The sequence below is a fragment of the Fundulus heteroclitus genome, chromosome 4, assembly GCF_011125445.2.
Source record: "Fundulus heteroclitus isolate FHET01 chromosome 4, MU-UCD_Fhet_4.1, whole genome shotgun sequence".
Taxonomy (NCBI): Eukaryota; Metazoa; Chordata; class Actinopteri; order Cyprinodontiformes; family Fundulidae; genus Fundulus; species Fundulus heteroclitus.
In genome coordinates, this window is record NC_046364.1 from 23,946,023 (window position 1) to 23,971,637 (window position 25,615).

The 25,615-nt window shown below is 40.6% G+C and overlaps 1 protein-coding gene across 1 annotated transcript in view; it reads right to left on the bottom strand.

Annotated features, from left to right (window-relative positions):
• adamts18 (ADAM metallopeptidase with thrombospondin type 1 motif, 18) overlaps positions 1-25,615 on the bottom strand; it is a 93,822-nt gene that overhangs the window by 52,125 nt on the left and 16,082 nt on the right. The window contains exons 4-11 of the mRNA XM_036136280.1: positions 10,426-10,708; positions 7,683-7,897; positions 3,922-4,005; positions 3,649-3,808; positions 2,722-2,827; positions 2,014-2,151; positions 1,775-1,928; positions 39-134 (exon numbers count right to left, since the gene is read on the bottom strand). Coding sequence (XP_035992173.1) covers positions 39-134; positions 1,775-1,928; positions 2,014-2,151; positions 2,722-2,827; positions 3,649-3,808; positions 3,922-4,005; positions 7,683-7,897; positions 10,426-10,708 — 1,236 coding nt within the window. The remainder of the gene's footprint in view (positions 1-38; positions 135-1,774; positions 1,929-2,013; positions 2,152-2,721; positions 2,828-3,648; positions 3,809-3,921; positions 4,006-7,682; positions 7,898-10,425; positions 10,709-25,615) is intronic.

A 25,615-nucleotide genomic window follows, 5' to 3' on the forward strand; every position in this document is an offset into this window, starting at 1 on the left:
TTTTGGGACCCTTCACAGTAACAGGGATCTTTGCTCACCATGTCTGGACCACAAGTGGTCCCCTCTGCAGCCGGCATGAACTTGGTCTCACACCGATGTCCCACTCGATGACACCAAAGAGACTTGCAGATGTCCTGTCAAACAAGAAACACGCCACACAATCAGATATTACACACAAAATGAGACTTGTAGCTGTCTGCAGTCTTTAATTCCAACCAATTTCATTCTTCTGCTGACAGGATAGCAAACCCATCAAAGCGGTCAAGGGGCCGGATGCAATAGACATCTCCACAAAGCCTCGGTGTCAAACCAAATCAATGTCCTTTTTTTAATGAAAGGGCACTATAATTGCACGTGTCATCTAACCCAACAACACAAAGAAAGCGAAGCAAGTTGAGAGCAAAGAGGAAGAGCTTGGGTCGAAAGACAGGCAATAGATGCTGGCAGCCCGCCTGACTGCAAGAGAGGAACAGTCTGGGAAGGACCAAAATAGATTGTTTGATTCTTTGTCCTCACAGTGTCAGCCTCGCTGACATCAAGCAGCTGGGCGACAGCAAAGCCAACACGGCGAAAACACCGCAGGACAGGAAAAGGGGGTGCCCCAAATCCACTGTTAATAAGCAGGGAGGCTATTTTGCCACCCACCGTCTCGTACACACGTCTAAGAAAGGCAGACGGAAGACATAAACAACCAAAGCGCTAATCTCTCAATGTGCGAGTTTGTGAAGTCAATTTCCCAGCAACCCCGCAAGAGGAATGCTCGTAGTACTTTGAAATTTACATGTGAATGAACATCTTTCAATGCACTTCAATTGTGAAGGCTTATGTCAATGCAGCAATGATTGTGGGCAGGGGTGCATGAGTGGGCACCCTCTGAAACAATGCTTCAGACGCGGGGGGAAAGATCACAATGAATAATAGAGTGCTAGTTTTAGTTCAGGAGCATTAGAGATGTAAAGCAGACCGTTTAAGCTTCTGTGTGATCACAGGTTGCTCTTTCTCATTAAAGCGGGGTCTAGCGGCCCCTTAGTGTTGGACAAAGAGACACATGAATAAGGGAGTCAGAATAGCTGGCCCACATGAAAACAGAGCTAATCCACCTCTACAGATTATTTTCCCTACAACCTATAGAGGGCTGGTTTAATGAGCTGTAGTTTAAACTCGATGTTGACATCAGGGCTTTCAGGTTTTGATCTCAATATGGAATATATATCTGTGGCCCCCAGAGTGGCTTACATTTCTGTATTTTTAGTGTTTTAGGGGAACAAACATGATGGGTACAATATTGGGAGGCCTCTATATCGCTATATGGAACAGAGATTTGGATATTGTAGCTCAGAGCTACAGTCTGATAAGATCAACAGATGGCATTGCATAATTGTAAAGTGGAAGCAAAATGACGTATTCACAAAGATTTATGTGAAAAGTGTGCAAATCTATCAATCAAACCATCCGTGTAAACTAACAGGCCAGGCAAAAAAAAAAACAGCTTGGAGAACCATGGTGACTCTTGAGAAGCTGATTAAGACAGATTAAGACAGGAGAGACAGTCAAGGACAACCACTGTTGGATGCTTCACAAACCTGGCCTTTATAGATGACTGTCCAAAAGAAACCAATTGTTCAAAGAGAGCCAGAAGAAGCTATTTTTTGTCTGTGTGTGTGTTGGGGGGGGGGGGGAGGATTGTACACTCTTTAACAAGACCAAGAAACAAAAACAAAAGAAACAATAAAGCACAAAAAGTCCAAGAAAAGGCTTCAAGTCTACATACTACCTTGACAAAATCGAGGCCACACAGTTTGGCCTTGGATCCGAACTGCCACTTGCACTGCGTGTCTGCGTCATACAGCTGCCCAGGAAGCTGCTCGGGGTATTTGTACTGGCCGATTTGCTTGGGTTCGTCTCCAAGGCAGGATGCCTGGGCTGTTCTGGTGAGCACAGCACATAAGAAATATGAAGAGGGTTTGAGGCAACATGGAGGCTAAGTTGTACGTCTGCAGTTGTAGGACCTACCCAAGGAAGCGACTGAGGTACTGCCGACTGCAGGTGGACCAGGAGAAGACTCCATTATTGCCAGCCAAAGTGGGGGACATGATGTTGCCCTCTGTCTTGCGACAAGGGTTGCCTTCCCCATCATGGATCATCCCAAAACTAAAAACAAAAATAAACTAATATGTTCTCAGCTGAGACTAGCTTTGGCGGCGGTAATTAAAATTTATTGAAGACAAGGGTTAATTTGTCGCTTTTTTTTTTAGTCCAGAAGATAGATAAGTGCTAGTTGCTTTAATCATTTTTACTAATTGATTTTCTCTGTAATCTTTCCTACCATTTATACACATAACCTGAACAATACTAGGTTTGGAAAATGGTGATAATTACTGTGTTGTTTAACAAAAATAAAATAGCTGGGACGATATATATATATATATATATATATATATATATATATATATATATATATATATATATATATAAATATATATATATATATATATATATATATATATATATACCGTCCCAGCTTCCCATATGTTCTAACATAATGGTCTGCCTTTACAGTGCAACTGTTTCTGCAAATCAGACCAAATTTGGTCATTTAACACCATTCTCTAACATCATTTTCTTTTCTGGGACAATTTTGTTAACAGCCTCCGAAATGCTGGAGACAAAAAGATCTCAAGAAAAGTTTTCAAGTTCATCATGACGTTTTTTTAAACTTACTTGTGTCCAGACTCGTGAGCGATAGTGAAAGCCAGACCCAGTCCTGTGTCCTCATTGATGGTACAGCTCCTGTACTTACTGCACATCCCACTGATGGGGGCGAAACCTTCCAAGCCACCAAAGGAAAAAAAGAGGTCAGAGGTCAACTGTTGATAGCACCAGGTACTTGAACAGCAATAAATATTTCCCTATATTCAATCTCTGTTGTGTAACATGGGAGGTGCTCAACTTTCTCTTCATTGTTTTCGGCCCATTCTGTTTGCGACAGGTTTGGCAGGCAGAAACAGTTTGTCAAATGCGTACTATATGCTTATAGGAAGGGGAATTTTACTCAAGCGTCCAGATGCGGCCTCACGGGTCCAGACCTTTTCACTTAAGGTTGTTCTCAGACTTTTATAACCAATCAGTAAAGAAGTATGGCTGGTTTTCCTGACATCGGCCCATCCATTTTCCACTCTCACTGTATCCTGTTCCAGGACAAGAACGTTCTCATCCAGGAAAAAGCAGTAGAATGTCTTCTTCAAAAGCCTTAGTCAATAGACCTGGCCAGCCTATGTGCTGGGATACCAAGAAAGATAACGTTTGTGCAGAGGGAAGCTCTACAGAGGCATGTCCAGACAGAGCGTAAACAGGCTCATGTTTATATGCAGGTCAGCACAACACACTGTTAGTGGGAGTCAAATGTTAGTACATTAGAAACTGTAGCAGTGGCCTGGGTCAAATATATCCTCAGAAACAAAAGGCCACTCTGCAGGAACACCTACTGGGACCAACACATCTGCTCTTTTTGCATTCATGTTGATGAGGCATCGAGTTGGAGTTTGGTTTAGACAGATGTCTTTGTCAAACGACTCAAATTGTCATTGAGACATCCATAATATAGATTCTCCACACATAACTTATTAGGATGAGCTGAGAATTTCATACCCAGAGTGTCACAGGGCTCGTTCTTCCAGGAGCAGATGTCAAGTCCGGTGAGAAGAACAGCATGGTCATGCCGTTTACCTCCTTTTCCCACCAGGCCCGACTGCCACTGACAGAAACTGTTGAGGGACTGGTCAGCATGGTGATTTATATTCAAGCCCAGCTGGAAGAGAAGAGTGGAAAAAATGAGAAAACAGTGAAAGAGTGTAACTACGTTTGCTTGTGTCAAGTGAAACACGAAGGAACTTAAAGTTAAAGCAACTTTAGTTCACTTACAGGGTCCTGTTCCAGCAGCAGCAAGCTAACCACCACGATGTTGATGTCAGTCCCGATGGTGCCATCTTTGAAAAGACTGGAAACCTACAAACATATTATAAGTTAGTTAATTTAACATTCATTTTATATATACAGAAAATCAAACCACTGACTGCAACCCCACATTTTGAGATGCCACACTCCTGTTAACCTATTCATATTCAAGGCTATGCAAATTTATTTAACATTTATATTTATTATTTATTTATTACTAAATTATTATTATTGTTGTTATTATTATTATCCTTATTATTATCATCATTATTTTATTTTTTTAAAGGCACCTTCAGACACTGTACAGATTCGTCAGGGTAACAACAGTAAATCATGATGAAACAACAAACATTAAATAGTTACTATGAACCGGCAATTACAGTGATTAGGCATTCTTGAACAGATAGGTTTTGAGTTTAGACTTGAAGTGAAAAAAAGTGTCTGTATTGTGAATGTAACGAGGGAGTGAGTTCCAGAGTTTTGCTTCGTAAAGTAGAAGCACTAGTAATGCTCAAAGTTTAGATGCATTTAATGCTGCTCTAAGACTGTCGATGGTGCAAATAAAACGTGTATAGAAGGCGCACCCAACCTAGTTCTGATCTTTTGTGAGTCAGACTACTATTACAGATCAGAGTTCTCCAAGATTTTAGAAGAAGTACCACTTTCTTAATCTCAAGTTTTCTAAGGCGCAAAATCGTGACAAGCGTTTTTGAAACAGTAGTAAAAAAAACCTGTACTTCTGAGAAGAAAAAGCTATTTGTGTTCCATCTTTCCAATTTTCAAGTCAGAAGTTGGACAAATTATTATAAAACTTGCCAATTTGTTGGCATTCCAAGCAGAAAAGCTGCCAGTTCCACACCAACTTAGACCTCAAAATCCAATATGGTTGCCTTGTATGTAAAAGTTAGTTATAATTGCAGTAAAAAAAAAAAATAGCTTAGTTGCACGTCTAGCCATTTCTCTTTTCGCATCTCACAGACGAAGCATTTACAGGATTGAAGTGCAAAGTTTGCTCCAGGTTTTTAATGGTATGGCCCCATCAAGGTTAAAGGATCTCACACAAAGCCATACATCCACTAGAACACGATGTCAAACAACCAGTTGCTCTTAGATGTTCTGAGGTCCAACCAGAAGTGTAGAGTTGATCAGGCCTTCTCTGTTGCAGCTCCAAAACTGTGGCATAACATTGGATTCACATAAGAGCTGCTCAGAAAATGTGTCAGCAAGAACATGTCGTGATTGTAGCATGATCTTCTCCACCAATGTGATGAACAGAACACTGATATCATACTGTGCACGCCCCTGAATGGGTGTACACAATTGGTCCTACTTAATGTCTGTGTGAGGAATGAACAGGACTCTCGTGGGCACCTGTTGCGTTGTTGTGTATGAGAGTGCAGCACTGAAGCTGTAAACATCCCTCTACCTTTTAGATTAAATACGGTAAAATATAGTTAGGGTTTCAAGAGTCTTTTTATTACTGAAGAAGAACCATAGAAACACCACATTATCAGTTAAAGGTCTATTATTTAACAACTTTCAAGGTGATTTAAAGACCTCCTTGGCTTTTGAATGAAGTAGAGATTGATATTGTATTTCTACACTATTTTTTTATTTCTTTTAAACACTGTATTATTTTTTGCATGTTCTTTGCCTTTCTTTTTAACTACCATCTATTACAGTGTTGTTAATGTGCAGCACTTTGGTGCAGCTTGATTTCTGGAAAGTGCTTTATCAATAACGTTGACAGGTCGACAGTGCTAAATAACATTCTTTGTAACATGTTGCTATAGTATTTGAACTGGCAAAATGCAGGGCGAGTTTTTGTTTTTCACTTTTTTTTACTAATAGCAACTACCCTGGCCAATGAATATCAATTATCCCACTGGTTTCTTAATATGAAACCGGAACATGACATGGGTTAGATTCCCTGAACCAAGTTCCAACTTCAGGGGCCGATAAAATAAAGCATCAATAGCTACCAGTTCTTGTTCCTGCTTCGTTCCAATCTGCATCAGTTGGTACAGGAAGTTTTCCAAATTTGGATCTAAAACTGTAGATCAACAACCTTTAAGCTTGAATAACTCCTCATATTGGCTTGTTGTACTTATTAGTTCTGCGTCACTGGTAATTTTTTCGTATTTACCTTGCAGATAAATGATACCAAAGTATCTCATCTAATGGGAGCCCAAAGATAACCAGTGGTACTAGCACCAGAGGCAACGTCCATGGTTTGACATAGCACCTGACTCAGAAGTTGAATCAATATGTAAACGTTATGGTGAGAAAAGAACAAACTAGAACAGCAGCAGATCTTTTCAACTACAAATTTTTTGGATAAATACTGATTTACTCCTAGATAATGTGTTTTCTTTTTGTTTGTTGGTTTTTTAGATATTTGAGAAATATTGAATAATGGTGCCAACAGGAGAAAAAGAAGCAGTTTTTTTATTTTAGGTAAAATAAATAAATCTCAAGACATAAACTGGAGAAAAAGGGAAACACAAATATCCCTAAAGATGGACTTTAAAGGAGAATCTTCTGAATTAATGTTTGCTCCATGTTCTCTATAGAAAAAGAGGAAAGTTTTTAAAGGTGAGGCATTTTTTGTGTTCTCAGATGTTGCATACAATGCAGTCCATGTGTTATTAATGAGAAGACAAAAAAAATGCAGGCAACAAAATGTAGATTCAAACAGAAAACATAAAAAACTTTCACCATTAGACAAAGTACTGGGAAACCTAGGTAAAAAATGACAGCCTGGTGATCACTTGCAACATGAACACTGGCAGATCTGGCAACTGACTGAGGAACCAATAAGTATTGAAATGCTCCATTGTTCTCTGAAGTCAGAATGCAGATCTTGAAATGGTGATACACTCAGCTGATATCTTCCAGCTGCAAGTAAAAAAAAGATAGAAAACAGTCGGATTTGTTGATTTTGTGCTCACGGACCACATTAACTACAGAGACTGCTATATATCCAGTGAATTATCTGCATTCAATCACTGCAGCAGAATCTTCCTTTTTAGTGTTGATGGAATAGATGTTCGACTGAACTTAATCGGTACAAACCATCAGAAGTGAATATAAGCTGCAACTCTGGCTATTGCTATGCATGGCAGCCATATTGGATTTTGAAGTTAGGTTTGGTAAGATTTGCCGTATTGGTTTGATAATATGAACAGGTGAAAAGATGAGGAACTACACACAGAACAAGCTGAGGACCTCTAGAGGTAGAGGTATTGTAGGAAGTAAAACCTAAAAATGTAAAGTGCAAAAATCTAAACAAAGACACCAACAACAAAAAAAAAAAAAACAACAACCAGTGTCTCACTTGAGACTAAATTTGAAGAATCAGTCCAGTTGTTCACAAAATGAGTCAACAACTTTCAGATTACAAATATCTATACTATAATATATATACTCTAAATATCACATCAGTGATACCTAAACTTGCTTTATGTTTCCTGTGTAACTGTTCGAAGGGAAATTCTTATAAATAATAAAATGTCCAGCAAAAAAGAAGATTTTTTTTAACTAGCTAAACCACTAGCTCCCAATGGTTAGCGCTGTCTTCGTAGTACTTTGCCATGTGGCATTTGCCTTGCAGGTGCCCCTTCTAATAAAACAGCAGCTTCAGGGGCTGTCCAACTGCCTCCCGTGTGTTTTTAAACCAATACTACGTCCTCCCCTCCTTTTCCCACCTTTTTCTTTTCCACCCTTACCATATTCATGACGGTGAGGACGTAGGTGGTAACATTTTCCCTGCCGTGTTTCTCTAGCATCTTCCTGTCTGCCACCACCAAGGTCTCCACATTCAAACCTCCCACTCTGTTGGAGTTGATGGGGGATCTCCTCGCCCGCCCTGATTCTTCCACCTCAGGCACGGCAAACTCGTCAGACAAGATGAGCTGGTCCACCGTAGGAGGCTTTGGAGCATCTGAAGAGGCAAAACAGAAGGGGGTGGGCAGGGAGAGATGAAAACAGCAGGAAGGGAAGCACACGCAAAGGGTCAAATAACTGACCTCTCTCTATCCTTTAACAGCTCGCAGCAGGTAAATACTCTAGTATTACAACAACAGAAAATGTTCTTTCTGTGCTCTCACACTGACTAGCACAACCCACGAGCCAGAGGGCTGAGTTGCATGGAATAAATGTACATAATGTGCTGGAATACAATCAATATTTTATGCATCAATCCACTGTTCATGCAAGCGGACTGCTCCCTTTCTACCAAATAAAACCCCTACATATACATACATATATATATATATATATATATATATATATATATATATATATATATATATATATATATATATATATATTATAAATAAGTGGTGTCGATAAACGATAAAAAGTTTTAATCGCGAGAAATCACATAATGTCGATAGTTAACTCGAGATTAATCGCAAATTAATCGCATATTTTATCTTTTTATTTCTGAAAGTGTAAAAGCCTATTTGGGCATTTTAATATGCAAATGACACTAGTAAAAAGCATGCTTGTACAAAAAAAAATGATAAATTATTCTTGAAGCACTTTTCAGAATTGGAATGAAAACATCCTGGTGCCATAAAATGTTAAACTCTGGTCAATAATGGCTAAATCACTAATCATAATACCCTGATGTTTACACAATGTGTAAACAAATGTGTAAATAAATAAATATTTCATGCCAAGATATTTTTTGCCTCTAAAACAAAGATAAAAATAGTATTAAGCATTTACATATAAAGTAATACTAATTTTACATTTTAATAAAGTCACAGGTTTTATTAATTTTTTCTCTCTCACACACACACATCTAATCCTGAGCTATCACACCTTCAACAACAATTTCTTCATATATTTTTGCATGCTGTTTATTTCCACATTCATACAGTTTAAAGGCTGGAAAAGGTTTTTAAATGTTTAGGTCCTTTCAGAGTCTTACATTTTTCTTGCAACTGGGGCAGGAGCTTAATACCCTGAAATAGAACTGTTTAGCACAGCTTCATGTGCTGACACTCTAACTCAATGTGATTCAGCCATAGTTTGTCAAATACAGAGACAACTAATTATTAAGCATTAAAGTATGGTTTATGGGTTGGATTTCTCCAACCCAATGACAGCATGTAAAAACTCATCTTTAGAACCAATCTCTGCTCGAAATAGTGATCTGCACCGCCTAATCTACTTTCAGCAGTTATCACCGGTTATTGCACCGTAAACTGCAGAAATTACGGGCAAAGTTGCTCCCTCTGCTTTTACTCCCTTGGCTCGTATGTCAGGATGCACTCCAGCGCGTTATGAGGCGCAGGGATATTTCAGCTGGTTATACTCACTGTGTCTGTAGTGCGGCAACGCCACTTATTTTACAGCCCAAATAAGCGACTTCACTTTCAGAAACAAGCCCAAAAAAACTGCAACCTGCATCTCATGAAATTTACAAGCGACTTTAGAAAAAAGAAGCCTAAAGTCGCATGAATAGGACACAACACAACAACTGCGACGGTCGTCACAGGGGATCGAACCGGCAACCGGCCAGTTACAGTTTGACTGAAGCCAACTATAGCCCCATTTCCACTACCCTTGATAAACCAATCCAGGCCGAGCTCGGACCAAGCTTGGATCAGTTAACCGTGCCGAGCTTGGTTCTGACGACCGTTTACACATCACCCTAGCACGGTTCCTCGCCTCCTAGTGACGATCTACTGTGCTACTGCTCTCTAGGATTGAAGGAGGAACTCAAGCAAATCAAAATGGCGTCACCCGTAACATTCAGGAAGTTATGCTTGGTTACAATTGATTTTTGCGTAGAGTCAGGCGAAGAAGGCAACCTTTGGTAAATTTAGTTAACAGAGTAGGCTTTTGAGAAGTGGATAAGACAAACGAACGTCTAATTAGGATTTACAGACGCAGGAAATAACAACGGACGTTGAGGTTCATCACACTGCTGAGCAGAATCATCTCTGGAAACCGTGTGGCACGGTAAGGAAGCTAGTATTTTTATGAATGTCTGAAACCACAAAATCTTTGTTATCTGAGAACTGAGCCACTGAAAACCGGGCTGTGCCCATCCATCGAACTGGTCTAGACTTAGCGCGGTCCGGTTGTGTCTGGCACGGTTCAGTTCAGTTTGCAATCCATTTACACTCGAAAGTTACCGAGCTCGGACTGGTAACGGTAGTGTAAACGGGGTAAATGAGAGTGGATCTGGGACAATCTGCACTCTTACTTCTTCTTCGGAGTAAGTTGTAGTTGTCCTGTAGTTGTTAGAAAACTAAGTTTGTCTTTCTATGTCTATATTTCCATTATGTTGTCTTTTAAACTGAGAATCACTTTTTGTACGGATGCATGGGAACACTGTACAAAAATGCTGAACCACACTCAAAAGACCACCTCTACCAACAACTATTGCATTTACATCGACAAAGAACTATAAGACAGTTTACAGTAGGAGGAATATAAAGTTCCCTTACATACATTGCTTGCGGCGCCCGCAGAAGTGTTGCCGCTGCAACTTTCCGTGCTGGTAATCGTGGTGTCTCTGCGGCTGATGAGGAGGGGAGAGGTAGGGATTCTCAGATGAAGAGGAGCCAGCGCTCACTGGGCTGCTCAGCCGTCCATGAACAATGTGCTCTGCTGAGCGCTTGTAGACCACATGCGGGTGATGACCATCAGGGGCGCTGTAGTTGTGCTGGTCAGCCAGGTGTTCGGGTAGCGGCGCAATCAGATACTCCTCATTAGAGACCCGGATCAGACCTGCCTGGAAAACACACACACATTCCACAACTAGTCAAGCCTCACAGCAACCTCTCAAAAAGAATCAATGAACTTTTTTGATTTCAAAGAATCAACAAATTTGAGGTTTTCTTTTTTTTTTTTTTAGTTTATGGGTGTGGTTGTAAATTACGGTTCAGTTTGTGCATTTGGTTGAAATCAAATGTTTCTTTTCACTGAAACTAGCTCTGGCACAGACCTCTCACGAGTAGTGCGGGAAACATAAAAAGAACTGTTCACTGTGTAATAAACCCAACTATAGCATCTTCCTTGGAAGCAGAAAATCGTCCAGTTCTTACTCTCAAGCTTAGTCCAACCACGGTAAAACTGAAGCAGCTGTTTGCAACAATCAACCCAACTCAAGTGAGTGGACCCATACTTATCCTTACCCCAAAATTAAGCAGATGTGCACAGACTTGCCTCAGGGCTCGGGGTGTTGAGGTGTACTCCTGACAGATTTTATTTTATGTTAGCACATAATTCCCCCGTTTTTGGGGAAAGAAAAAGTGGTGAGTGACAAAAATAAATCTAAACACCTTGCAGCTTTAGGAGGGAAAGTGTTGTCCAAGTGCTGCTAAGCAAGTGAATGTGATTAGCGATGTTCAGCAGGAGCTTTAGCAGTTTGCTGCCCTGGAGACTAAACCTGCGAGCTCAAACAACACAAAGAGGGAAAGACTCCGGCAATGGTCCATCAATCTAGGAAAAACATGGATTTTGTTTTTCTGCAGTAAAACTTCACAAATGGACAACCAAAAACATTATCCCTGGAGCCATTCTTTGTTATCCTCAGAAAGATCGCTGATGAAGTAAGAGCTGCATTTCAGAATCTATGGATCTTAGCATGCTATAAGTTAAAGTTCATGATGTAAGCTAATTTACAACAGAGGAGTCAAACTAAAGAAGAATGAAAAGGCTTGTTTGGACGGATTGTAAGGAGGAAAGAGACGCTCACTAAAACAAATACTGTAGCAATACTTAGGTTTGCAAGTTACTGAATGACTCACAGGACGTTTGTGACAACCTTCTCTGGACAGATGTGACCAAAGTAAAAAAATAAATAAAAAAACACCTCATACCTTCTACAAAGCATGGTGGTGGAGGGATAATAATCTGGGTTTGTGTTGTTGCCACAGGGTCTGGAAACCTTGAGGTCCCTCAGCTTGCCATGAACTGGTTTATACACCAAACAAACCTTGAGCTAATTGCTAGGTTTTTCGGTCTGACAGCTGAAAGCTTGACCCAAACGGGGTCACCGACATGACAATAATCCCAACCACAGCAACACATCCACAACAATATGACTTTTAAAAGAAAAAATCCAGGTGTTGCAAAGACCAGGTCAAAATCCAGACCTCAGAAAAACTAAGATTAAGTAAATCCAAAATTAAATCAGTTCAAGCTTTACTCAGACTAATGTGAGACAGTCATTCAGAAAATGACAAGTTCACATGGGCATAAAATAAAGTCTTCATGAAATGATAGACAGTCAAATAAAATTATACCACATATTTGAAAATATTGGATGATCTCTATAGTTTAATAGAATACTTCAACACCCAGATAATTTAACTATACGTACATGTACTCTGGTTGAAAATGAAATGTATGAATGTATGAAATAAGCTGGAATGAAAATGCTAACACCTTGGTAGAAAACAGGGGCTGTAGTTATCACAATCATCTTCCATTTTGACTTCATTTTTATTCAAGAAACAATGACAGAGTGTTTTTATACACTTGAAGTTACAGTCGTGACAAAACTTTTCTAACATATTTGGACATACAGATACTTGATCAATTTTAACAAGATAAATTCAAGTTTTATAAAAATCACACTTAATAACATGTAATTTAAAAAAATGGAATTTCTGGCAGGGGAAAGTTATGACATCCCAGTTCTCCTTCCAGCCAGCAAATTTATTATCTACGCCCACTTGTCAATGGGGGAGAGGCGGGGAACTGATTTATTACCACATTAAATGGGTAAAATGACACATATGCATTTTACATCAGATGCACATGATAAGAAGATAATCACTAAGTATTTTCAAGACGATTTTCCCACACATATTTTGCCTTGGTATAACATCCTGTGGAAGTGAGAGTGAACACCATGGTGAGATCAAAAGTGCTGTCTGAGGCTTTCAAAAGAAGAGTGTAGGATCCTGTTAGTCTAAAGTAGGGGACTGAGATAAAGTGGGGATTTTAAAAGGTCTCAAACCAATATTGTTCAAGTAGAGGACATAAAAAAACACAATAAAAAACTGCCAATATAAAAAACATCTGAGCACAGAAGCAAGATCACCTTGAAAACAATAATTTAAAAAAGTGAGTCTCCAAAAATGCTGAAATGTCATCACAGGACCTACAGCAGACCTTTGTCCCTGTTGATGTCAGAGTGCATGCCTGTGCAATCAGAAAGGGACAGCACAAGTTTAACTTCAAGTTCTGTGCAAGGACATGGTGGCAAAAACTAAGAACTTCATCTGAACTGTGAGCCATAAAGCTGGAAGTAAGTTTTACAAGTAGGGGCGACAGTGGCTCAGATGTTAGGGAGTTTGTCATGCAATTGGCGGGTTGCCGATCCAATCCCCCACTCTGACCATCTCAATCAGAGTGGGGGATTGGCTGGCAAGGCAATTCACCAGAATTGCCTTGCCAGCCTTGTCTCTAGCCCCATTTACACCACCCTTGTTAAACCGATCCATGCCGAGATCGGTCTGAGCTTGGATCAGTTAACCAAGCCGAGCTTGGTTCTGACGACCGTTTACACATCACGCTATCTCGGTTCCTTGGTTTCCTCGCCTCCTAGTGACGATCTGCGGTACTACTGCTCTCTAGACTTGAAGGAGGAAATCAAGCAAATAAAAATGCCGGCGTCCGTAACATTCAGGAAGTTATGTTTGGTTATATTTCGTTGTTTGCTGAGAGTCAGGCGAAGACGGCAACTTTTGGTGAATTTACTTGACAGAGTCGGCTTTTGGGAAATGGATAAGACAAACGAACGTCTAGGGATTTACAGATGCAGGAAACAACAACAGACGCTGAGCTTCATCCCACTGCTAAGCAGAATCATCATTGGAAATCGTGTGTCACGGTAGGGAAGCTAGTATTTTTATGAATGTCTGAAATGTCAGCTGGCTGTAAGGAGATGACGCGGTCTGCTCATGTGCTCTTTGTTGTTAGAGGAATGGGCCAGAAAAAAAACGAGCCGAACCCACCCTTGGAACTGGTCTGCATTGAGGTGTCCGGTTGTGTCTGACTCGGTTCAGTTCAGTTTGCGTTCCATTTACACTCGACGGTTATCTCAGTTACCGAGCTCGGACTGGTCTCGGCACGGTAAAAAAGTGGTAGTGTAAACGGGGTATCTGTTAGTCTGCCCCAGGGAAGCTGTGGCTACTAACATAGCTCACCACCATCAGGGTGTGAATGTGTGTGTGAATGGGTGAATGACTAAACTGTAGTGTGAAGTGCTTTGGGGTTGTGAGACTAGTTAAAGCGCTAGTACAAGTACAAGCCATTTACCAAGTGCCATGGTTTGGATGCTTTGGGGGTAAAGTTTTCTCAGACTGATGTCAGAGGATGATAGGTGGCAACAAGAAAGGTCTCACTTAGGCCAAGCTGAGTTAGTTCAATCAATCATTACATACAAGTAGACAGGGTGTCAACTTTTTCTTCAATAATGATACACACATCAGCTTCTCTATATTGCCACCACAGAGATAATAGCTCAGGATTTTTCGTTGTGTCGACTCACTGCTCCAGCCAATTCTCTCGAACCGTCCTCTAAACAGAACGAGCGACTAAATTTTAAGCATTCCATCTGACCACAGACTACCTAATTCATCCTGCCACTCAACAAATGTACACAATATGGCTGTGCAATCGACACACACCCACTGAATTTAATAAAAACAGACTCCCGCCCATGCACCCACTGACCTACTGACCCATTTGTGTGTGTGTGTGTGTGTGTGTGTGTGTGTGTGTGTGTGTGTGTGTGTGTGTGTGTGTGTGTGTGTGTGTGTGTGTGTGTGTGTGTGTGTGTGTGTGTGTGGAAGAGCTCCCTGCTCCAGTTGAACTGACCCCATTCCCCTTAGACTAGCAGGTGACAAAATAATCTTAGGCAGGACAAAGGGAAGCCATGGTGAGGCTCTTGTTGTCAAAACAGTCCCTGGATATAAGGCAGACTGCCATCACTAGATCCATCCATCCATCCAGCTGTCAGCCATCCTCCTTTAATCTGCTCATTGCATCAATCCTTGAAGTTTCATTGAGCAGTTTTACACAATGTCAATATTTGTGAAAACATGTGGGTCCACTTGTTGTCGTGTCTTCTGTTCTGTCAGTGATGGGAAACCCAGTTAAACAATGTCTCCAAAAATCCCCGGGGTCATTACATTCAGATGTACTTTATGTAAGGAGTTCGTGCTTCAGCCATTAGATGGGATTTAAATGTGAGAAACGAGCGCTGACAGAAGGTGGCTGCCACTTCCTCAAACAGGCTGCATTCATTAAAGGTGTGTAGGTCAAAGGAGAGGTGCCCCATCAGCAAACAATCTTGTGACTCCTTGTTCATCTTTCACCTCATCTTTCACCTCATCTTTTCATCTTCGTAGCATTAACCCTAGATGTGACTTGATAAAACGTATCCCTGACCAAACACTGCACTGAGAGGAATTTGATTTTTAAAATTTGTTTATGTGTTTTATGTTTTATTAATTCAATGTGTCACATAAAACTAATAATAACACCAGACAAAGATCCAGCCATTACTTTCCAGCTTATCAGAAATCGGGTCATGGGAGCTAAAGATCCAGTGGAGATACCCAGACATCCCTCTCCCCAGTGACATCCTCCAGGTCATTCAGGGGGACCCCAAGGCATTCCCAGGCCAGACAGCATATATAGTCCATCCATAGAACTCTGGGTCTTCCCAGGGTCTCCCACCAGTGGGATGTCCTCAGAAAACCTCCAAAAGGAGGCGTCTAGAACAGATATCCACACCACCTCTTCCTCCTTTCCATGCAGAGAAGCAGCAGCTCTACTTCGAGCTTACCCCGGATAACAGAGCTCCTCACCCTGTCTCTAAGGCTGAGCCCAATCACAATCCAGAGGAAGCAAATTTTTAGCTGCTTTTATCTGGGATGCCGTTCTGTCATGATCCTCATGACCTTAGGGGCGACTGTGGCTTCATGGGTTGAGTAGTCGTCTGGCAATCAGAAAGTTGTGGGTTTGATTCCACCTTCCCCTTGCCACATGTCAATGTGCCCCTGGGTAAGGCATTTAACCCCAACTTGCCTACCGAGCTGTGTCTCAGTGTATGGGGAGTGTTGGCCTAGTGGTTAGAGCAGTGCGCTTGCACTCAGAGAAGGATGCAAGTACCCGGTTCGATTCCCAGCGCCTGCACTCTGGGTCCCTGAGCAAGACCCTTAACCCCAGAATGCTTCCCGGGCGCCACACATGGCAGCCCACTGCTCTCCAAGGATGATGGGTTAAAAGCAGAGAACAAATTTTGTTGTAATGTATGTTTCAATGACAATAAAGATGATATTACTATTACTTAGGTGAGGGTTGACTCAGCTTTACCACAGAAGACCGATCCGCTGCAGCATCCACATTACAGCTGAGGAAGCCCAAAGCCAGTTGATGCTACCAGGGATTAACTCACCAAGGCCCCCACCCTCAACTGCCACCCAGCTTTTGCATTGCACCTGATTCTGATGTTCCTGTCTGGAGGTGGTGGAGCCCCAAGGATTGATCACTCATGGGCTCATCACTCATTGCTCATGGGTGAGTCAATTAAAAATTGCATTTTTTTCTGTTCTTGGTGTTAATGACATGTTTTGGCACCGGGACACTACAATGGATGCCGTTTTTACCCATGTCTCTCTTTCTTAACTTTTAATCTTGAGCACTGAACTTAACTGAGGCAAACCAGCTCTGCAGTGCTTTTGTGGCCTCCTGGATTAGTCTCATGAGCCTCTGGAGTGATCTTCGTCGGCCAGCTTCTCCGTTTGTGCATAATGGCTTTCAGTATGTTTGGATTAAATCCCAAAGGCTCAAATGTTGCTTTTTAACCTTTTCAAGACTGATGCATGTCAGTGACTTGTTTCTCATTTGTTCTTGAATTTCTTTAAATCCGGAGACGATGTTTTCTTCTTTTTTTATCTTTTAGCCCACTTCAGGTTGTCAAACATATTTGTTTTTAATTACTTTTTAAATCCATGTCAGGCGGTAATCGTGCGTGGGTGTGGCTAGTGAAGCTGAGCCGAAAAACTTTAAATTCATGACTCGATTAGAGCAATTATCAAAGCTCCATTTAGGACCAGGTTAGTTTGGATATCTTTCCTCCCTTAATAAATAAAACCAACATTTGAAAACTGCTTATTGTGTTTACTCAATCTTTGCGTAATATTAACATTTTCAGGATGAGGTGAAACATTTTAGTGTCTGAAAAAGTCAAAAAAGAAGAAATCTGTAAGGGTGTAAATACTTTATCACAGCACTGTATCCCAACACATTTTCAGTAGCGGTTCAGTCTTCCAGAAAATGTAGTCCACCAGGCAATAATGGAGGACGTGTTTTTTTTCTTCCTCAACAATGCATCCATTAAGAGATTAACATAAATGACTGATGAGACTTCTCACTCTGTTTGAGATCACAGTGTAATTACACATTCTTTCAGCGCTGCCTCTCATTTCCCTTCACTCAAAGGTTTAATTATTGACCCACCTGAACCACAACTATCCAGCAATAAAAGTGTAAGAAGCCACCAGCATTAACCCGCATCACCGACACGTCTCCCTGTCTAAACGCGGCAGCGACACGTCTACCCGCTCCCCAGTTTCTTTCCCGGCAGCGATGATAATGACAGGAAATTAATCCCATGTGTAGCGATGGTTATAACAAGGCTTTGTTAAAGTGTCGGAGCATGTATGTGTCTGCACGAAAAGTGCTTTTGTCAGCGTTTGTCATTGTTTTAGTAGATATCAAAGCAAAGCGTCCTTTTTGCGTTGTGTATATTTAGATGGGCAAATTTGGATTTTCCGTGGTTTTGCTTCCCGTGTTTGTTTCATGGCACACCTGTAACCTGTTGGCTTGACAGCTCTTCCATTATAGTCATCACCTGCAGCGACCCCGTTTACTCGATCTTCGTCTGTTTGTTTCTCACTCTGCTTCCTGTCATGTTTTATCCAGCGTCTTTGGATCTTTGTTTGTTTGGACTCTCGTGTTTGAAATGCAGCAAGATATTCGTTGACTCGATAACAGATCCAGCAAACACTGAGCGCTCTCAGTAACAGGGCTGCGTGGCAATAAGTAGTCATATGATTTGCTTTGATTGAAAGCTTAAAAACTAAAAACAGATCTGTGCATCAGGGCTTTGTTTTTTTTCTTTGTTTCTTCCATCGAGGGTCTCCCATCACATAAATGAACCACATGGACGAGTTCAAACTAGCTCCAACTCCCACAGCTGCAAAAACAATTATAACAATGTTTTATTGGCGATTGGTCTTTTACAATTTTTATTTGTTTTGTCACATTGCAAGCATACTAGTAAACTGATTTAATTGGGATTTTTTGATAGATCATAATGTTACGTTTAACGTTACGTTTTTTCCTATCATAGCGAGGTCCCCATCACTTCTGAGCTTTAGCAGCTTGGCCACTAAATTTGAGATCAGGAGTGGCATAAATTACAAGAACCACTCTAAAATCCTATTGGTATCTAGGTTTAAATGCATGGCATCTATAAATGTATTACACATCCAATATTGCATCAAAGCAGTCCTATGCGATTGCACTAATACACCTATTGATAGTGCGATAACGATGACGATTTAACACACTGTGAAATTCCAACTGAACGACAATTTCTTCGGGATGTGTTGGGCCGCAGTGACAAAAAAGACGCTCTAAACGGTCTCGACCACTTTCTGGGAGATCCTTTAAAACTCTTGGGAACATTTGATTCACTTTTTAAAGCTGTTGGAAAAATTGCCACGGCGGATATCAAGTTATCAGGTGTCAAACAAAAATACAACTACTTCCATTCATCTTGATACCCACAGTCAAGCAGTCAATCTTGACCTATTTCAGGAACTATATATAGATTTCTCAGACTGCACCGGTGGAAAAAATAGAAACAGAGAAAGAACATAAGTATTCATGCCCCCAAAGTCACTACCTCATGGAGTCCCATTGTGCAACACTTCTAGCTTCAGGTATGTTGTCTCTGAATAATTGGCAGACCTGGGACTCTGGGAATTTTGCTTTTAATAGTTCCGAATCTTTGGAAGGTGTTCATTTTTTATTTATTTATTTATTACATCTGAGGAGGACACAAACTAGGGACGTAAATCAGCAGCTTTATCACAACACAATGTCATATTGATTTGTTTGGATGACAATACGATATTTGCCACAATGCGATTTCTGTTGAATTAATTTCACAAGTCTGCAATGAATATGATGTCATATCATCTACCCATCTAAGACATTTATTTATATTTAATCAGCTCACAAAAAAACTCAAATATGATTAGACCATTTTATTTCTATGCTCTTATAGGCATCAGACGTTTAAATCAACAAAAAGCATTCTTCTAAATAAAAAAATAGATCACTATAGTCTTGTGCCTTGTGAATTTAAAACTAAAGTTATATCTTAAAGATGATGATGAGGATAAATGTTTTTGTTTTGCATCAAGGTAATTGGATCGTTAATCATTTAATCGCTGTATCGATGTGGATATTGTTACACTCCCAACACAAACATAATACTTATATTTAGAAACTTCAATGAACAGAAAAAGAACACAATCAGTGCTGTCAAATCAGAAAGTGAAGGAAATAAATACAAAATACTCCAAACGATATTGGGTGGAGAAAACAAGAAAGGTGTATCACAGGTAAGACAATCAGGCATAGGGGTGCAAAATCTCAAGCAAACATGGAATTGTGATTAAGTTGCTGAAGATTGCAATAACATCAGCTATGATTCATTTTCCACTTTTCCCTCTTTTTCCCCATCACTCTTTGTGAGCTTTGGCATCCCAGCCACTAACTATCCAGTGTGGACATCATGAGCAGTGAAGGTCTATCCAACAGGCCACATGAATCATTGACACGAATAAGGCACAGCTCAGAGTCTGTCCCACAGTCCTGTCTGAGGCAACTTTGTCCTCTGTAATTTCGGAGGGCAATAAAGATACAAGAGGGAAACTTGACTAAAAGAAGAGAAAACAGCAAGGATGATTTTTTGGAGAAAATGCCGTGGAAGGACTAGGGCTGCATGACATTAGGAAAACACGATTGTCATGTTTCTGGTGTTTGAGTGTCTGTTACGTCTGTTTTTTCTTTGTTGTTCCTGATCTCTAGTTCATTTTAGTTAATTTGTTTTAGGTTCTTAGCTCCTTTCTTGTTCTTTGTATTATCTCTGTTTTCCTCTCAGTGTCTCAGATCCTGCTCATTGTTCTCCTTAGCCTTCATTGATCTCAGGTGTTCTTCATTTTCCACCTGACTACTCCCACCTGTGTTGCCATGCCTTCCTCCACTCCTCCATCCTTACACAAGCTGTCCGGTTGTCATTATTCAGTTGCTGGATTCTTCCCTTACCATTCCCATGTCTTCTCCATTCAACTTCCATGCCTGAACTCCGTTATGTGTGGCTTACTGTTAGTTTTGCCTTTTTTTCAATAATTAAATCTTTGTTTTCATCCTGTGGCTTCCGAGTTCCTGTCTAAAGCCTCACAAAGGCATCACAAAACATGACAGTGATATTTGATAATAACGGTGAATGTAATGATAATGATATAAAGTTTGCTGTTTTGGCAAGGGAATAACTCATAGTTTCTAAATGGCTTTGCCCCCTTATAAAAGGTCTTCTAAAACCTTTTATGCGGCATCAAACAACAAAAGTCACAAACTATATTACTGGCACATAGAGCCTGAATGCATGGTTGAAACCGTGACAGTTCATCACAGTATGCATATTACATATTGTGATATTGCGATAAGATAATAGAAATAGAAACAGAATCTGCAGCCAGCACCCTTTGGAAAATCAGTTATGCTTCTTTCTTCTTTTATCTTTTGAATAGACAGTTGTAAAAATGCTACAGTCGTGCTTTCTAGTGGCCTGGAGTGTAAAAATGTTGACTCCCTCACATTACACCCAAAAGTGATATAAATAAATGTGAATAGGTGCACTTCAGTGAGCTTCCAACTGCTCTACACATGCTAACATGGAAGCCATGGCAGAGGCTTGATACTGCCAGCACCATGGGTTGTGGGTTTATGCTGCATTTGCTATATTTCATTCATGACATTCAAAAACATTTAACAAATTAGAATATGCATTCCGATGAGGCTCATCCATCAGATTAAAAGTACCTTTTGAAAATAACCTTTAAAGCCTTTATGTGGACCCCAGGAAGACTAGCTCTTTGCCATGGCAACAGCTAATGGGGATCCTTAATAAAATTACAAATTACAAAAAAATATTAAGTATACTTTCCATTAGGCCCACATTTCTGTACTAAACAAGTTTTTATTGGTCTGATGTGATATTCTAATCTTAAATGTCCTGTTTTCATGAACAGTAAGCAGAAAATCATCATATTTAACAGAAATAAAGGCTTTAAAACACCAGTCTGCATGTCATTACTCTATACAATGTGTTCCACTTAGTACAATGACTTACTGAAATAAATTGCATTTTCAATAATATTCTAATCTAGAAAATATGACTTTGTATAATTGTTACCCACCGTTAGAGAATTTAGGCAAAAAAGAAGTCAACAGGATCTCTCTTAAAAGTATCACAGAATTATTATTGATACACACACTAAAGGTGGTGCTTTACATGTTTGATAATTACAGGCAGGTAAGGCTGTATATGGTTTTGCAGGCGCCCTCGTTAAAAGGCCTGAAATATGCAGGGTGTAATGTCACTGGAGAAGACCTCTAGTTATCTCTTGACATTAAAACTGCTAGGACTTGGCAAAATTAAAGGGATTAACAGTCTTAGCTAAACAGGGTTTTCCTCCCTGTCACTTATTCATACAGACCTACACATTTCTGAATATCTCACATGGTCAGACAACAGACTGAAGGAGAAAACTTCCTGGGAGCAAAAGCTCTAAAAAAAAACCTAATTAAAAGAATGGCTTTCCTCTTTCTCTTGTTAAGGTGTATGCAAGCTACTAAAGCTTTCGCTTGGCAGCGCAAAGGTTTCTGCCCAGGGAGACAGCAGATCCAGCTTGTGTGTGCATAAACTAGTCTCTTTTAAGGGTTTCCTACCATAATATTACGAGGCAAATGAGTAAGTGCTTACATGCTGTTAAAGACTGGGGCCGAGCAGTGAGAAGCCCCAAGCTGGTGATTACCGAGCTCTGAAGCACATCTGCACTCCAGCTCAGCAGAGACCACATGAGCACAGTGTGTGGTGAAGAAGGAAGAGAAAAATCATACGGGACCAAAGGAGGCCCCTCAGGCATGCAGCATACTCAATGGAGTCATAGTCAGAGTAATTACAGTTTGCTTATGTCAATGATGTGTCTTTAAAATGGGGTAGAAATGGGGTAAAGAAGAGATGTTAATTTTGGATCTTGGATCTGAATGAGACAAGAGCAAAGCTAAAATGACAGGGCAGAAGACAGAGGTTCTCCCTCTTTGACTTCAGAGTTCCCATGGAACATACAATCTGGCATACATGCAAAAATAGCTGGAGAGCTGAGCTACAGCTGCACAGTTTCTAATCACTCTATTAAGAAAACATTTATAGACCTTCCATGTTAAGATCCCAATGATAAAAAGGTCTCACAGCCTGTTTGTCTTCTCTAAGTATATCTGAGTAACCCTGTAATGACACCTCTTATCATGTCTAAGGGAAGACAAGAGAACAGGGCACAGACATAGTAAGAGAGTTATAAAGAGCTGCAGAGATATAAATTGATGATTTTCAATCAGTCGATGGTTTCACTCTTCATCCTATAGAGAACTAACCTGACTCTCGCCAGCTGTATGCCGCTCCGCCTAGCTTCACTCACATCCATCTGGGACATCTCCCATAGTAAGTGATTTCTCCAACCAATTTTATTGTCTAGCCAATCAGGACGCAGGGCTGGAGTTTCATAGATGTGATGTAGTGGAGAAGCGACCATGAGACTGTTTTGATTCAGACAACAATGGCGGCTCGCATCGAGGAAGCAAGCGTTAACATTGATGCTATTATTTTTGTCCAATCTACCTAATATTGTTTCATTAAAAGAACATCAGAGAACGCCTCTGAAGGCTTTTGTTGGTGGAAACGATGTTTTTGCCCTTCTCCCGACCGGATTTGGCAAGTTTTGTTTTCAAGGGCGCATCCGCAGCAGACGCACCTCGGAGTGGTTAGCGGTTAGTGCAAACCATGTTAGGAGGCCTTTAGTCCTCAACGCGGTCGGCCCGGGATCGACTCCGACCCGCGGCGCTTTGCCGCCTGTCTTCCCCCTCTTCCTGTCAGCTCACTGTCAATAAAACGCGTTCCACTAGAGCCGCAAACACATAAAAAAAAAAAGTTTTGTTTTTTCCTGTGTCGCTCTCACAGCGTCACGGGTTAGCTTTGGTGTGAGTGGTTGAAATAGCATGTCGATAAAGATGACAGACAAGTGGCTTATCCAATCATATGCAAGGATTTTTGATAAGGCCCAGCCTTCAATAAAGGCAATTCCTATGGAGATGTCCCAGATGGATGTGAGTGAAGCTAGGCGGAGCGACATCCGTCTGACAAGGGTCAGGTTAATGGAGAACCAGCAGGAAAAATACTCGCCTTGTTAATGCAAATGCAGTAAAGGAGCAAAACGTGTTGGTGTAAAATCCAAAATAAAATCAATAGTGTCTGAAACACAACCAAAACTCAAAAATCTGTCATTGTTGTTGTCTGTGTTAAGGCATATGTGTTAAGGAAGAAGCGGGGTCTATGTTGGCTAACATGTGCAAACGCGGCAGTTTGTAGCCGGTTATGTGAATAGGAGTGTCCAGACAGAGCCGCCGCAGGGCGCAGCTTAAAAACCTCCTACTCTGGAAGTCGGCTTCAGTTGTTGTTGGATTCATGGTTGCTTCGTCTAAATGGGTCCCCTTATCAGACCAAGAAGTTTGTTGGATAAAGGGCGACTGTGGCTCAGTGGGTTGAGTAGTAGTATTGCAATTGGAAGATTGCCAGTTTGATTCCTGCTTGTCCCTGGGAAAGGCACTTAACCCTAAGCGTACTGATCTGTGTATTGGTGTATGAATGTGTGTGATTGGGTGAATGTGGCTATAGTGTGAAGCGCTTTGAGGGGTTGGTATGACTGGAAAAGCGCTACACAAGTTCAGTCCATTTACCAAATCACCAACAGACTCATTTTACTCATACCTCAATGAAAACCATAAAGCCTAAACAATAAGCCTAGCCCCATTGACATAACAATGTCAAGCTGGATTTGATGCAACCGCAGCGGAACAAGGGATTTAAAGTGAATCCACCACTGTTACACCTCCTGGCGAGGCGATGGGGAGAACATGAGTGATGTAGGAGGCAGTGCGTGCTGCGCTCTGCTCTAAACAATGCTTAAAAGCAGACCTTTAAACCATCATTTTCCTTTTGAAGTTCATGTTTGTTTTTGTATTTATGAACTGTACACGTCTCTTCTTTCTAAAGGTTGCTGGTTTTTGGTAAGAGTATCCAGTGTGGAGTCAGACACAGGGCCCTTGCATCAGCAGAGACTGTAACTCCTCCATCTGCAGCAGCGTCGACCAAGCCATGATTTTCATCAGTAAAACTAGGACCAGTGTTTCAGTCACAGCTTTATCAATTGGTCCCTAGAAACTCAATCATAAGATCGATTTAAAAGAGTCTTGCTGATTAGGACTTCTGTGTTCTCTTCTAAGGTGAGAGGACAGCTGTGTTCTGTATTACAACTGTTTTAGACATAAACCTTTGCGCATTTCAGGCTTTACCTGTGAAACTGGACTACCATAAATTCACAGTCAGAGGAAATAAATAACATTAAAATTGTATTTAATACGCAAAGCCTAAGAGTTGGTCCCAAAGAGTATTAACCACACAGACAAACAGCAGCGCCTCATTTCTTGTCAATCTGTTAATAACCCAGCCAGGTTCTAGTTATTTTTATTGGAAAGTAAACCTTAAGTATTACTTTCATGGAAGGATTTGCTTCTCTGTTTCCCCACAGATAAATAGTGATCAATGGTTTGAAATCTGTTACAGTTAGTTAATAGAAATGATTAACTGCAAACTGTTCTAAATTAATATTAAAAGCCTGGATTATTTTGACCAATTTGAAATGCTTAGAAATGTTCTCCCAATGAACTCCAATTAAAAATACTACATGCCACCCAGGGCATTTTTCTGGGACAAAAAATATTATCCTAAATAGAAAAAAACTATCTTTGTTCCTGAAAATGGCTCCCTCAATGGAAAGGCATCATAAATCAAGATATGCAGCTTTAGAAGTGCTGCAGTTTTTTTTGTTTTTGTTTTTTTTTTAGCTCTTTTTTAGCCTAAGCTGTCGTTTCTATTCTTGAGCTGTATGAATGGTTTGCTCTTTGTGGTGAATCCTTTTTTTCCGCTCTGGTGAAGTCTTCTCTTCATGGTACATTTGGATAATCATATGCCTCCTGACTGAAAAGTATTCTTCATTGGGCTGATTGGTGACAGGGTTTGTTTTTTTTTCTTCCCTGAAAGTATGTTTTATGCCGATAAGATAGCCAGCACATTAATTTCTCTTACAATGTACAATACTTCTTGTGGACTCTCCTAATATTTCCCCTATTTTTGCCTTACTTTTTCTGCCGGAAAACGCCTTTTTGCAGTTGAATTAAGAGCTCATTTTGAGCAGCGAATTTG